This window comes from Lithobates pipiens, unplaced genomic scaffold, assembly GCF_037356315.1.
Source record: "Lithobates pipiens isolate NorthernLeopardFrog02 unplaced genomic scaffold, aLitPip1_a1.2 Scaffold_10, whole genome shotgun sequence".
NCBI classification, from domain to species: Eukaryota; Metazoa; Chordata; class Amphibia; order Anura; family Ranidae; genus Lithobates; species Lithobates pipiens.
The window spans coordinates 68,365,157-68,379,720 of NW_027507686.1; the positions used below are offsets into that span (position 1 = coordinate 68,365,157).

Here is a 14,564-nt window from a genome sequence, read left to right on the forward strand (position 1 = left end):
ACTGATGGCACTGACGACACGTGGCACTGGGGGCAGGTGGCACTGGGGGCAGGTGGTACTGGGGGCAGGTGGCACTGGGGCAGGTAGCACTGGGGGCAGGTAGCACTGGGGTGGATGGCACTGGGGGCAGGTAGCACTGGGGTGGATGGCACTGGGGGCAGGTAGCACTGGGGTGGATGGCACTGGGGGCAGGTAGCACTGGGGTGGATGGCACTGGGGGCAGGTAGCACTGGGGTGGATGGCACTGGGGGCAGGTAGCACTGGGGTGGATGGCACTGGGGGCAGGTGGCACTGGGGTGGATGGCACTGGGGGCAGGTGGCACTGGGGCGGATGGCACTGGGGCGGATGGCACTGGGGCGGATGGCACTGGGGCAGATGGCATTGGGGCGGATGGCATTGCGGCAGATGGCACTGCTGGGGGAGGATGGAACTTTATTTTTTTTTTTTACTTTTTTTTTTTTTTTCTATCCCACAGGCAGAACGGCTGCCGCTGCAGCCGTTCATCTCTCCCCTCTCGCACTGTCTGTGCGAGGAGGGAGAGCGGCGCCGAGAGATGATCTCATATGTTTACATATGAGATCATCTCCCATTGGACACGCCGATCACGCTGTAAACGGCCGCTGTGATTGGCCGTTTACAGCGATCTGTGTTTGCCTGTCCCCGGGGGACACGGCGAACACAGAACTTCCACGATGCGCGCCCGCGGGGGCGCGCATTGCGGAAGTAAACATCGGGCCGTCCAGGGACGACCGCCCGAGCGAAGGCGCCTGCTCTACGGCCGTCATTCGGCCATAGGGCGGGCGCGAGGAGGTTAAAGAGTAACTCCACTTTAGTGAGGAAAATAAAGCAAGTAAAGAAAAAAGAATATAGCGTATACAATTGCGGCACAAGTTATATTGTAATTGAATGTTATTAGAAATTACCTTTCTTTTTCCATTTGCAGCCACTGTAATTTTCTGAAAATGCAATGCAATATGGCTACCTGGAGGTGTACTGTATACAGATTGCCCCCAGAAACATAATTTCCTGCTTGTTTGATTGGCTCATTGATTTTCCCAGAAGTCCATACTGATACAGGTCAGATTTCAGGCATCCCTACAATAAAAAATTATTGTTTGGTGAGATACTCCCAATAGGTACACATCTAAAGGGATGCAGACCCAGCAGCTTTCCTCATTAGTGCCCTGCAGCTGCTGCAGCTGATTGGTAATAATGAAATCACTTCCGTTAGACTCACGTTCCCACAAGGACACAGAGAAACACAGAGGGATTTCTTCAGAGTAACAATGGGTAGGAAACTGCAACAAAGTTTGTTAAAAACCTTGCAATGTACATAGATCACCCAGAGGGCAATGTTTTTTTCTCAACAAAAGTGGAGTTACTCTTTAAGCATTTACATCTATCTGAAGTTGTAGGTTTGCGCTGTTGTTTAGTTTTGTTCACTTTTCTCTCCTTACACCGTCCCTGGAGGTATTTGCATAGAGATACATTAACTGATCCTTGTCTCAGAAAGAGCTCGATCATTGATTTGCCGTGCTGAAATTGAATTTTTTGTGCTTTTGAAATTAGATTTTAAGTTGTGCCTGGGACTATGTGCAGACAGAAAATCACATGAGACAGTCTGTTAGTATATTAATTTCTAGGAGGGCAGAGCTGTGTAGTATATAGAACACTACGTAACAGGACAGACATAACTCAGTCTAAAGACACGGCCCATTGACCTATAGTTTGACTTCACTTTAGAGCTGCTTAGGATACTTATCAGCTTTCACTGGCATATCATGTCAGGTGTCCCGACACTTTACAGGTTATATTCTGTATGTTTTTCAGGCCAGTGACTTAGTAAGTGGTGAAATAAGGATAAGAATGACTGCCCAGGAACTTACACCTTCAAAAATAAGATAATCCCATGCTTACAGGTTCCTGTTAAAAGAAATTAAGGAATTAAGAAAGAAACTAATAAAAAAAATTTTTTTTTTAAAGAAAATGATTTAACCTTTTGTGTATTAAAATGCCATTATCTACATTTTGAATATATATAAAAAAATAATAATAGCGCACCTTTACACCAGGCTGATCTCTTAACTGGTCATTATACAGGCTTATTGTTGATGCTTATGCTAATGCACTTGTTGTTAGCACTGATAAACATGCAAGAACATTGCAAAGAGAAAGAACATCTAAGCAGTCCTAAAGTAGAACTGCAGTCAAAACTTTGTTTAGTTTTGGGTACAATGGGGAAGAGTTAGAACCTACACTATATTACTAAAAGTATTGGGACGCCTGCCTCTACTTGCACATGAACTTTAATGGCATCCCAGTCTTAGTCCCATACTTAGTTCAATATTGAGTTGGCCCACCCTTTGCAGCTATAACAGCTTCAACTCTTCTGGGAAGGCCATCCACAAAGTTTAGGAGTGTGTCTATGAGAATGTTTGACCATTCTTCCAGAAGCGCATTTGTGAGATCAGGTACTGATATTGGACGAGAACGCCTGGCTCGTAGTCTCTGCTCAAATTCATTCTAAAGGTGTTCTATCGGGATAAGGTCAGGGCTTGTGCACTGGTGCGCAGTCATGTTGGAACAGGAAGGGGCCATCCTTAAACTGTTCCCACAAAGTTGGGAGCATGAAATTGTTCAAAATGTCTTGTTATACTGACATCTTAAGAGTTCTCGTTACCGGAACTAAGGGGCCAAGCCCGACCCCTGAAAAACAATACCATGCCATAATCCCCCCACCAAATTATTTGGACCAGTACACAAAGCAAGGTCCATAAAGACATGGATGAGCGAGTTTGGGATGGAAGAACTTGACTGGCCTGCAAAGAGACCTGACCTCAAATCGATAGAATACCTTTGGTATGAATTATAGCGGAGACTGCGAACCAGGCCTTCTCGTCCAACATCAGTACCTCACCTCATAAATGCGCTTTTGGAAGAATGGTCATACATTCCCATAGACACACTCCTAAACCTTGTGGACAGTCTTCCCAGAAGACCTGAAGCTCTTATAGCTGCAAAGGGTGGGCCAACTCAATATTGAACCCTATAGACTAAGACTGGTATGCCATTAAAGTTCATGTGCGTGTAAAGGCAGGCGTCACAATACGTTTGGTAATATAGTGTATGTCAGGTATTTTCATTTTGTATGTTTTTCCCTCACATTGTAATGTGTCAAGAAGCAAGTGCAATGTCTCCAACAGAGGTAAAAACAGCAGTAAAAGCTATTTTATTAGTAGAAGTGAGGTAGGTCATAGTTGTGCCTCGGTTTTATTACTGCTGGTGTCCCTGTGGGATTTTTTTCGTGACTACCTGTGGCGTCAGTGGGACAAGACATGCCGGAGACTACACAAACCGCAATAAAACCTAGAAGATTATTTAACTCATTCACACTCAATCAAAAACTAAAAAGAATGATGGTGAATTTTCATTTTTAGATTACACAGGGAGCTGCTTTTTTAATGATCTCACTCTGTGCTGGTGGCTCTGAATGCCGAATAAAACTAAAACTACATGTTTTTTTATTTTTAAGGAAAATAGTACAAATTATAATTCACTTTTAAGGATAACTTTTCATTAGGTTACCCAAAAACTGTAAACCCTTGTACACGCGATCGGAAATTACGACCACAAAATCCGTCTTTTTCCGATGGATTTTGTCCGAAACTGGTGTTGCATACACGTGGTCGGACAAAGTTGTCGGAAAATCCGATCGTTCGGAACGTGGTTGTGACGGGACTACATTCAGCTTAGTAGCCAATAGCTTTGCTCTCATACTTTGATCTGAGCATGCGTGGCACTTTGTCCGATCGGAATTCTCTACAAACCATCGGAAAAAGTCAGATCGGATTTTGTTGTTGGAAAATTTGAGATCCTGCTCTCAAATTTTTTCCATCTGAATTACAGGCGGAAAAAGTCCGATAGAGCCCACACACGATCGGATTTTCCGACAATATAATCCGATCGGACCGTTTCCGTCGTAATTTCCGACTGCGTGTACAAGGGCTAAAAAAATCCGATCAGACTTTTTCTGATCGTTTGTAGAGAATTCCGATCGGACAAAGTGCCACGCATGCTCAGATCAAAGCACGAGAGCAAAGCTATTGGCTACTAGGCTGAACGTAGTCCCATCGGAACGAACGAATTTCATCATGTTCCGAACGATCGGATTTTCCGATCAACTTTGTCCAACCATATGTATGCAACACCAGTTTCGGACAAAATCCGTCGGAAAAAATCAGACGGATTTTGTGGTTGGAATTTCAGACCATGTGTACAAGGGCTAAGTTGTGTTATTTAAAGCGGGAGTCCGCCGGGACTCCGCGTTTTTTTTTTTTTTAAAAGCCAGCAGCTACAAATACTGCAGCTGCTGACTTTTAAAATAGTGACACTTACCTGTCCAGCGCGCCCGCGATGTCGGCACCCGAAGCCGATCTCTAGATCGTCTCTCGGGTGCTGCCGCCGCCATCTTGGGTATGGGAATCAGGAAATGGAGCCTTTCGGCTTCATTTCCCGGTTCCCTACTGCGCATGCGCGAGTCGCGCTGCGCAATAAAGATGGTCCCCGCTGCCTCTGGGATCTGTGTGTTTCCCAGCAGGCAGCGGGGCACTTGCGGAAAGGGGCAGGCACTTGCGGAAAGGGGCATAATCTATGCCTATTTCCGCAGAGAGCTATCCCGGAAGTGGGTGCAGATACCTGTACTGTACAGGTATCTGCACCCCCCTCCCCCCTGAAAGCCAATTGTGGCGCCGGAGGGGGGGAGGGTTCCGATGAGCGGAAGGTCCACTTTAGGGTGGACCTCCGCTTTAACCATGTCTGCCCTTGCAGCTGTATACCTCCTATAGACAAGAGAAATTTTGACATTTTTTCTACCTATTGGACCTATTGATTTGCCAATATCTTTGCCATTAGTAAAATGCAGTGATACAAAGCTCTCTTTTGGTAATATTGAACTGGATAAATAATCTATTTTCTATCAAGCTATGGACAAAAAGATTCTTATATTATATTCTATAATTTGTTCAATTTATAATTAAGTTTCTTGTGAAAAGCTGCATTAAAAAAAAAAAAAACAATTCAAGATTTTTTTTTCAAGTTTGTACATTCTTCATGTAACCACAACAAAGGTAATGATTACAGCAGACAAAAAAAAAATAGGGACTTTCTAGGACACTATAAAACAACAAAGAGAGGGCCGGGCTGTCCTAGTGCATTACCACTAAACAATTTTATTGATAAATAAAACAAGTGATATACAGTAAAACCTTGGATTGCGAGCATAATTCGTTCCAGAAACATGCTTGTAATCCAAAGCACTCTTACATCAAAGAAAATGTCCCCATAAGAAATAATGGAAACGCAGATGATTCGTCCCACAACTATTTATTTATAAGTCCTTTAGTTTATAGTCCATATAAAAAGATTATAGCAATGTGATAGGTTGTGTAACCATAAAATGTCCATCCACAAATGGAAGCATCCACAAGGGGATTAGAAGCAAAATCCAGCAGGAGCTACAGAGTATAAAAGAGAAGAGAGGCACCTCTGTAGCAATATGGTTACATTTAATGAAGGTACAACATTTAGCAACTCACAACTGGTGGAGGAAGGTCCACATAGACCACATTTAGCAACTGGTGGAGGACGGTCCACATAGATCGTCCTCCACCACCGGCTCTCACCGCTGTCAGTCTGCAATCATGACCGGGAAGACTACCCTGCAGGGGAGTGATCTGAAAGCGAGGCTTGAAGCGCTTGTGGAAGGGATGGCGTCAATGGCAGTGTGGAGGACGATCTATGTGGACAGTTTTACCCCGGATGCCTGCATACTTAGATGTGCCTGTTTTAGTTGTCAACCATGTGGGTTGCTAAATGTTGTACCTTCATTAAATGTAACCATATTGCTACACGTCTCTCCTCTCTTTTATACTCAATTGTGACGTGACACTACTTGTACATCACTTATATCAAGTCAAAATTTATAAAACAATTTTGCTTGTCCTGCAAAACGCTCTCAAAAAAATGACTCTCAATCCAAGGTTTTACTATACAAACTCATGAAAATAACAAGCGTATTGTGACATTCAGATCAGACTAAGATCCACACCACTCAACTGATAACTTGGAAAGCCCCTTCGGCGTCCAATGTGGCTTACGTGTTTTTGAGGGATGAACCCTCTTCTTCAGAACCTAAAAAATGGATGACTGGAGATTATTTTACATAATGTGCCTTAATAACTTGAAATGACAAGTTCCACTTCCTGCCCTTACTAGAATAGCACCCAAAGACATAAATTTAACACATAAATATAAATTATTATTTTTTTTCATATTTATTGATCACATCATATAACAATTTAAGAGAATCAGACCCGGTTCACACTGAGGCAGCACGACTTGCAGCTCGACTGCCTCAGGCGACCGGGATCCAACTTTAGCGGCGGCTTGCAAAATGACTGTATAGAAATCAATGCAAGTCTCCCCAAAAGTCGTACAGGAACCTTTTTCTAAGTTGGAGCGACTTGAGTCGCCCAATTAGAACGGTTCCATTGCACAGAACGGGACGCGTCTTGTCAGGCGGCTAAGTCGCCTGATGAGTCGCCCCTGTGTGAACCGGGTCTCACATATGATGCACAAGACAATATTCTTTATGTGAATCTTTTATATGATGTGTTTAATAAATCTGGAAATATATATATATATTTTTGTATATTCATGTGTTGAATTTATGTCCTTGGTTACTGTCCTAGAAAGTCCCCAGTTCTTTGTCTTCTGTATTCATTTGCTTGTTTGGGATGATGTCACTCCAAGATTTTAGCCCTGTGTCATCCTACTTCTCTTCCTTTTTTTAAAAACAGTTATAAAACGTTAACAAATGAATAGGAAAAAATGCTTTTTAAATTTATGTTATAAAAAATGTAAAATAAAACAAATAATGCAGTTAATTAGGGCTTATTATGGTTAACAAAGGGTTTATAAGAGTTCAATAGGAACAAATTTTATTTGAATGTTTTAATTTCATTTTTTTTTAAATATTTATAGACTAAAGGCATCAGACATAGGTAATTTTTTGGGGGAAAGACTGACCTCATCTTCAGAACTAACATGTAGTGAACAATATAAAACATATAATGTAGCAGTTCATATCAATTAAAAGGCAGTAAATAACATTTCATAAAAGTGTATAAAAATATAGTATAAGAATAGATCATCTGATTAATGATCCATCTACTGTGATCAGAGAGGCAGCAGCCTCAGACCATAGCCCCCACACACCACACTTCCACCACAAGTCTTGGCCATTTTCTTATGCAGATTAGTCCCTGCTGATCACTAGGAGAGAAGGAACCTTTCCTGCAGCCTGCCACTGACAAATTACATCATTTCAACTTCAGGGAAAATACAAGATGGTGGGGGGGACATGGGAGCGAACTTCAGTAATGTGTCTAGTGGGTCTGGAGATGCTTAAAAGAGAAGTTTGAGAATACACAAAAATTAAGCTGCCCCCCCACCTTTACACCGAGAACTAAGTGATCAAAGACTGCTGATCCCTCCGTTCTCATTCTTCAGTGAGCAGAAAGCTAGTGACTGTCAGTCACTGGCTCTCTGCTCTGTCTCTCCAGCACTCACTGGAGCGCCAGGCTGTGAAGGGGGTGGGAGCAGCTGGCTCAGTCTTCCAGCGGCTCGCTGAGAGGCTGAGCCACCTGCCAGTTCAGGAACTTTTCAGAGCCTGGACCAGCTAAGTGACATTAGCCAACAGCAGGCCTTAGCCCACTGCCAGCTGAAAAGGGGTCACAGAAGTGTAGAACAAAGTGCATAGAAAGAGTGGGACTAAAATAGCTTTGGCCATAGTTCTCTTTTAAATGTGTTGGCAGCTATCCGGTGATCTGTACTTATGCGCTAAGTCCTTGGAACAAAAGCTTCAAGTAAGAAAGTAGAGAGCGTCACAAAGTTTCACACCTTAAAACGTTGGGGTGCTTTCTTCTTTTTCACTTTAAGCATCAGGACTGATTTTTAATGATAAATAAAATTAAGTGAGTATTTATTCATTTATCAAATAAATAATGGCTATAACATTGCCTGATGTTTTTACACGTGTTTAGCTTCCATCTTTCTGTCTTTTCACAGAAATGGCGTGTCTCTCCTACCATTGTGCGGGTCATCTCAGCAGTGCTCTTCATCCTCATTGGTTGTGTTCTCTTCGTTCTTATACCAACTTTAATCTTCCAGGAAATTGAGAATTGGACCCTCTTGGAGGCCATATATTTTGTAGTCATCACACTTACTACTATTGGATTTGGAGACTACGTAGCAGGTAATCAATGTCAGGATATTCTTGTGGCCTTCAAAAAATGCCTTTAGTAATGGTGTACAAACATAAGTAAATATTTTAAGATGTGAACAAATATAATACCCATTTTTATAGTGCCATCAGAAATATTTTACATATTTTTTTAAACCAGAATAATGACCCTGCATGAAAAAATATGTGCTGCAGCACTTAATTATAAACACTAGATACCACTTTTTTGATACCACTTTTTTGACACTGAGTACGAGTAAGTACGAGTACCGATACTTGACATCATGTACTCGCTGATACCAATTACCGATACCTGATTTTGGTCATGTGACCATTTTTTTTTTTAAATAATGAAAAATTACACATTTTCGCCATAATATGAGGAACTGAAATGCAGTCAAAAGACATTATGAAAGAAAACATGTTTATTTGCTGGTCACAAAGCTGTTAAAGCGCAAATTGCCCAGAACATGTTATATAAAAATACTAGAAAGCAAGCAAGCGACAGTTAGAAATAGAGAAGAGTACTCACCGGCCACCATGAGGGGACATGGTGTAAGGAGGACGCTCGCCATGTGGGGCAGCCATGCAGCAGACGCAGGGGGCAGCCATGCAGCAGACGCAGCAGCCAAACACATGTCATGAGGGAAACAGCACTCACCGCCGTGTGGAGAGGCTGCAGCCTTATTTGGTTCCCGAGCTCCGCTCAAGCTGGCGTCACTTCCAGTATTGGTTTCTGGTATTGTTGCATTTTCACGAGTACCGATACCCCTGAAAATGCCAAGGATCTGCACCGATACCAGTATCGGTGCATCCCTAATAAACACTAATGCCACGTACACATGGTCGGAATTTCGATGTGAGCTTGTTGTTGGAAAGTCCAACCGTGTGTGTGCTCCATCAGACATTTGCTGTTGGAATTTCCGCACACAAATGTTTGAGAGCAGGTTCTCAAATTTTCCAACAACAAAACTTGTTGTTGGAAAGTCCGATCGTGTGCACACAAGTCCCTCGCAAACAAAAGTCCACGCATTCTCTGAATCAAGCAGAAGGCGCCGCACTGGCTATTGAACTTCCTTTTTCTCGGCTCGTCATAGGTGTTGTACGTCACCGCACTCCTGCTGTTTGCAGAAATCAAAAATACACTAAGGCCCTTTCACGCAGACTTTCCGATCAGGTCTGCCTGTCAGTTGTTCAGGCCGACCTGATTGCACACTCCATTCACTTCTACGGGGCACCAGATGTCAGCAGTGACATGTTCGCTGACATCCGCCTTATATCCGATCTGATCCTGTCCAGATGGATAGAGACCCTATTTTCCATCCGTCTGCAGGATAGGATGGGATCGAATGAAAATGGACAGGCGGTCTGTTTTCATCCGATCTCCCCATAGAGAAAAGCAGGGCTCTGACAGGTCCGTCTTAGCACAGTGAGTAGAGGCGGACCTGATACTCGCCTGCTCAGTGGGGATCAGCGGATCGATCCCCGCTGGGCAAAGCGGAGTCCGCCAGGTGGAGCACCCATGTGAAAGGACCCTTAAATGTTTTACTTTTTCCTATTTTAGCCCTCACAATAATACAAAACAAAAGAAATATATATAAAATCACTATTCGTTACCTTTAACTACTTGCCCTCCTGAGGGTTTATCCCCCTTCCTGACCAGACCATTTTTTGCGATATGGCACTGCGTTACTTTAAATGACAATTGTGAGATTGTGCAACGCTGTACCCAAATAAAATGTATGTCCTTTTTTTTCCCCACAAATAGAGCTTTCTTTAGGTGGTATTTGATCACCTTTTATTTTTTGCGCTATAAACAAAAAAAGACCAACAATATAATTTCTTCATCAATATAGGCCAATATGTATTCTGTTACATGGTTTTGGAAAAAAAATCCAAACAAGCGTATACTGATTGGTTTGCACAAAAGTTATAGCGTCTAGAAACTACTGGGATAGATTTGTGAATCTATACTTTTTTTTTACTAGTAATAACGGCGATCAGCAACTTATAGTGGGACTGCGACATTGCAGCTGACAAATCGGACACTAAGTGACACTTTTTGGGGACCAGTGACACTAATACAGTGAGCAGTGCAAAAAATATGCACTGTTACTGTACTAAAATATGCACTGTTTCTTGTTGCAATTTTCTTGGCATGTGATAGACCAGCCTTGACTCACTGCCATCCTGTACACTCTCTTCTTTGTTACTGTACTAATGACACTGTCAGGAAAGGGGTTAACATCAGGGCGATTAAAGGGTTTAATGTGTGCCTAGGGGGTGCTTGCTAACTGTGTGAGGTATGTTTGTACTATGGGAAGGCAGGGATCTGTGTTCCTGCATTGTAGGAACATAGGATCACAGTACGTGATCCTGCCCAGGTGAGCCACTTTGCCGCCGTATATTTACTGTATACGGTTGGCAAGTGGTTAAAAACTGCATGGTTCAAAAGCAAATTAAAACACATTAGTTAGGTATATTTAATAATTGTTTTGTGGGTGGCCAGATCTTGTAGTTTTCCATTAAGGCTGAACTCCAGACAAAAAGCTAAAGATAGAGCTGAAATACAATTTATTATAGGCACTTCTTGCAGACAGCATTTTCAGTTAGATGACCTCACTTTCCTCTAGTGTAGTTAAAGTGGTTCTATATCCTGAAGCTTTTTTACCCTAATGCAGTGGTCTCAACCTCAGTCCTCAAGTACCCCCAACAGGCCATGCTTTGGGAATTTCTCTTAGATAAAATAGCTGTCCAAAATATCAAGCCATTGACTCGGATTTAAAGCACCTGTGCAAAATAAAGGAAAACCTGCAAACATGGCCTGTTGGGAGTACTTGAGGACTAAGGTTGAGAACCACTGCCTTGAAGTGGAAGTAAACCCATCGATTTAAACAGTTTCAAGAAACGGCATCCCGGGAATGCTAACTGCACATTGGCTGTGCTCTCAACCAAACTGTCAAACCACCCAATGGCTGGTGTCATAACGGATCACATGTGCAGCACCGTGGCAGCTGAAGATTAAACAGAGACAAAGATGGCAGCTTCCGTGGATGAAAACGATAGGGGAGTTTACTTCCACTTTAATGCATTCTCTGCATTAAGGTAAAAAACTTTCAGTGTGCAGCTCCCCCCACCACCCCCTTATACTTACCTGAGCCAGATCTCCATCCAACAATGTGCACGAGAGCAGCATCTCTCTCTCTCTCGCTCTTCTTATTGGATAGAGAGGAGCTATTGGCTCCTGCCACTATCAATCAGAGCCAGTGAGGAGGTAGCGGAGGGTGGGGATGAGCTATGCTGTGTGTGTCAATGGACACACACAGTTGGCTTGGGAGCTGCCACACAGGAGTGTCCCCATAGCAAGTGGCTTGCTACGGAGGCACTTGGCAGTGGGGAGGAACAGACAGCACCGGTGGGGGGACCCAAGAAGAGGAAGATCGGGGCTGCAATGTGCAAAACCATTGCACAGAGCAGGTAAGTATAACATGTTTTTTTATTCCTCTATTTTTTTTAAATGTGAAGCTTTTGCCCTGGTTCACATTAATGCTACTTTGAAATCGCACTACTTCACTTGATAGACACCTGTGTGGCTTCATACATAGATGTCTACATAGATGTCTATTGAAGTCGCACCTGAAATCTGCAAAAGTAGTGCCGGAACTTCTTTTGCTAATCGGTGCGGCGCCACAAAATCTGTGTCACACCCATTGAAACAGTGCCATTGCTTCCAATAGGCTACGACTTGTCATGCGATTTGATCTCTCAAATGGCATGACAAATCACTCCAATGTTAACCTAGGCTTACAATCACTTTAATACAGCTAGGTTACCAACCCACCCCAGCCGGGTGACATGACAAATAAAAGGCATCACCACAATGAGGAGTCATCATTCTGCTCCCTTCTCCTGATAGCAGGCAGGCGAGGATTTTTTAATCCAATCACAACAAACACAACTTCAGCCTTTAAAGTCTATCTAAACTCCAAAACAAAAATGTTATATATTGCAGCTTATCAGTGTCAGCCTGCTGTGCACATGCCTTCCGTTTGATGTTGGGAAGCCTGTCAGGTCTGTAGGAGGCCTGTACAACCTTGATAGGGAGTCTGAGGCCAAATGAAGGAATGTGCATGGCAAACTGACAATGCTGCCTGATAATTGTTAAGCGGTGGCTTTGCATTATCAGCCTGCAACAAGAAATGATGTTATGGGCAGGAACTCCAGGTACAACACTTTGAAAATAAGTCACAAAAAGGATTTGCTTAAGAAAACAGTATACAGTAAGGCATAAGTCCAACTACTCACAAATAAATTTAGGGTTTACATACACTTTAAACTTGGTGGCTACAATAGTATGCCTTTTCAGGGTTTATTTTTTATTTTTTTAAATAGTAGTAAAAGTCTTGCGAGCTACTAAATCAAAGATCCCCTATCTTATAATAGTGTGATGACAGCTGCTAGTACTAATCACGTCCCATACTAATGCGTGAGATTATTATTATAATCAGCAGATTTTTAAGGGGATAGCGCAGAACATGATTTATTTATTTTTTACCTGCTAACCCTGTGAATAACACACTTCCTGGCTATGCTCACTCTATATGCTGCATCTATGGAGGATGCCATGGTTTTCACTATGTTCCTGTTGTAATTTGGACTAAAAATCCCTAATCCACTCTTCATCACCAGGTAGCTGGGAAGACTGATTATCAGTTTAGTGCACAGAAATGTACAGGGACAGAGGAATTTTGGCAATATACCCAGTTATTTTTCTTTACTTTGAGAAAATATACTTAGCCTTAAAAAGGAAAATGAATGCAGCCACCATGACTCCAGAGAGAGATATATCATTTCCCCCCTGTACAAATCATTAGTAAAACCTCATCTGGAATATGCACTTCAGTTCTCCAAAGGGATAAAGGGAACTGGAGAAAGTGCAGAGAAGAGCAACAGAACTGATAAGAGAAAGGGAGAAGCTCAGCTATGAGGAAAGATTAGAGGAACTGAATTTATTCACTCTTGAGAAGAGGAGATTAAGGGTGATATGATCAACATGTATAAATACATAAGGGGTCCATATAGTGAACTTGGTGTTGAGTTATTCACTTTAAGATCATCACAGAGGACAAGGGGGCACTCTTTACATCTAGAGGAAAAGAGTTTTCATCTCCAAATACAGAAAGGTTTCTTCACAGTTATGCCGCATACACACAGTCAGACGGAACGGTTTCATCAGATATTCCGATCGTGTGTGGGCCTCATCTGACTTTTTTTTCCTAAAAATTTTGATGGACCTAGAAATAGAACATGTTTTAAATCTTTCCGATGGAATCAATTCCTATCAGGAAAAAACGCTTGTCTGTATGCTGTTCCGATGGACCAAAAACGACGCATGCTCTGAAGCAAGTACGAGACGGCAGCTATTGGCTACTGGCTATTGAACTTCCTTTTTCTAGTCCCATCGTACGCGTTGTATGTCACCGCTTTCTAGACGGTCGGACTTTGGTGTGATCGTGTGTAGGCAAAACTGTTTCAGCGGAACTCCGTCGGAAAAACTGTCAGAGTTTATTCTGACGGAAAAAACAGTCGTGTGTACGCGGCATGAGAGCTGTTAAAGAGGAAGTAAACCCTGAGAGGTAAAGTAAAGTAAACCCTGCAAAGGTAAAGCATAATGGACTACTATGCATCGCATAGTAGTCCATTTATGTGTCACTTACCTGACACAGGAGCCAGCGAAGTTACTGCTGTCCCCTTTGTGTACGGAGCCTCCATCTTCTTGGTGGGTCTCGCTGCTCCTGCGCTGTCATTCGACGGAGCCGCAATGATGTCACTCCTGCGCATGTGCACGGGAGCCGCCACTCGCGGCATATCGCCGTTAACAGCGGCGCGCTCAGTGCGCCTGCGCGCCGCTGACAACCGCGCATGCGCCGTAGACAGCGGTGCCTGTCTTATGGCAAATATCTCCTAAACCATGTAGGTTTAGGAGATATTTCTTGGACCTACAGCTAAGCCTTAATCTAGGCTTACCTGTAGGTCAAAGTGGTTTGTAAGGGTTTACAACCACTTTAAAGCTCTGTAGATTGCTTTAAAGAAGGCCTGGATTCTGTCATAAATGTACATAATATAACTGGGTACTCACATTTATACGTAAGGTTGATCCAGGGAAAAATTGATTGCCTCTCAGGGGAACAGGAAGGAATTTTTTCCCCTGCTCTAGCAAATTGGATCATGCTTTGCTGGGGTTTTTCGGCATCCTCTGGA

At 42.9% G+C, this 14,564-nt stretch overlaps 1 protein-coding gene across 3 annotated transcripts in view; it reads left to right on the forward strand.

Moving 5' to 3' along the window:
• Positions 1 to 14,564, forward strand: part of KCNK4 (potassium two pore domain channel subfamily K member 4) — a 62,382-nt gene that overhangs the window by 32,780 nt on the left and 15,038 nt on the right. For all 3 annotated transcript variants that reach the window (XM_077455798.1, XM_077455800.1, XM_077455799.1), the window contains exon 5: positions 8,129 to 8,315. In XM_077455798.1, coding sequence (XP_077311924.1) covers positions 8,129 to 8,315 — 187 coding nt within the window. The remainder of the gene's footprint in view (positions 1 to 8,128; positions 8,316 to 14,564) is intronic.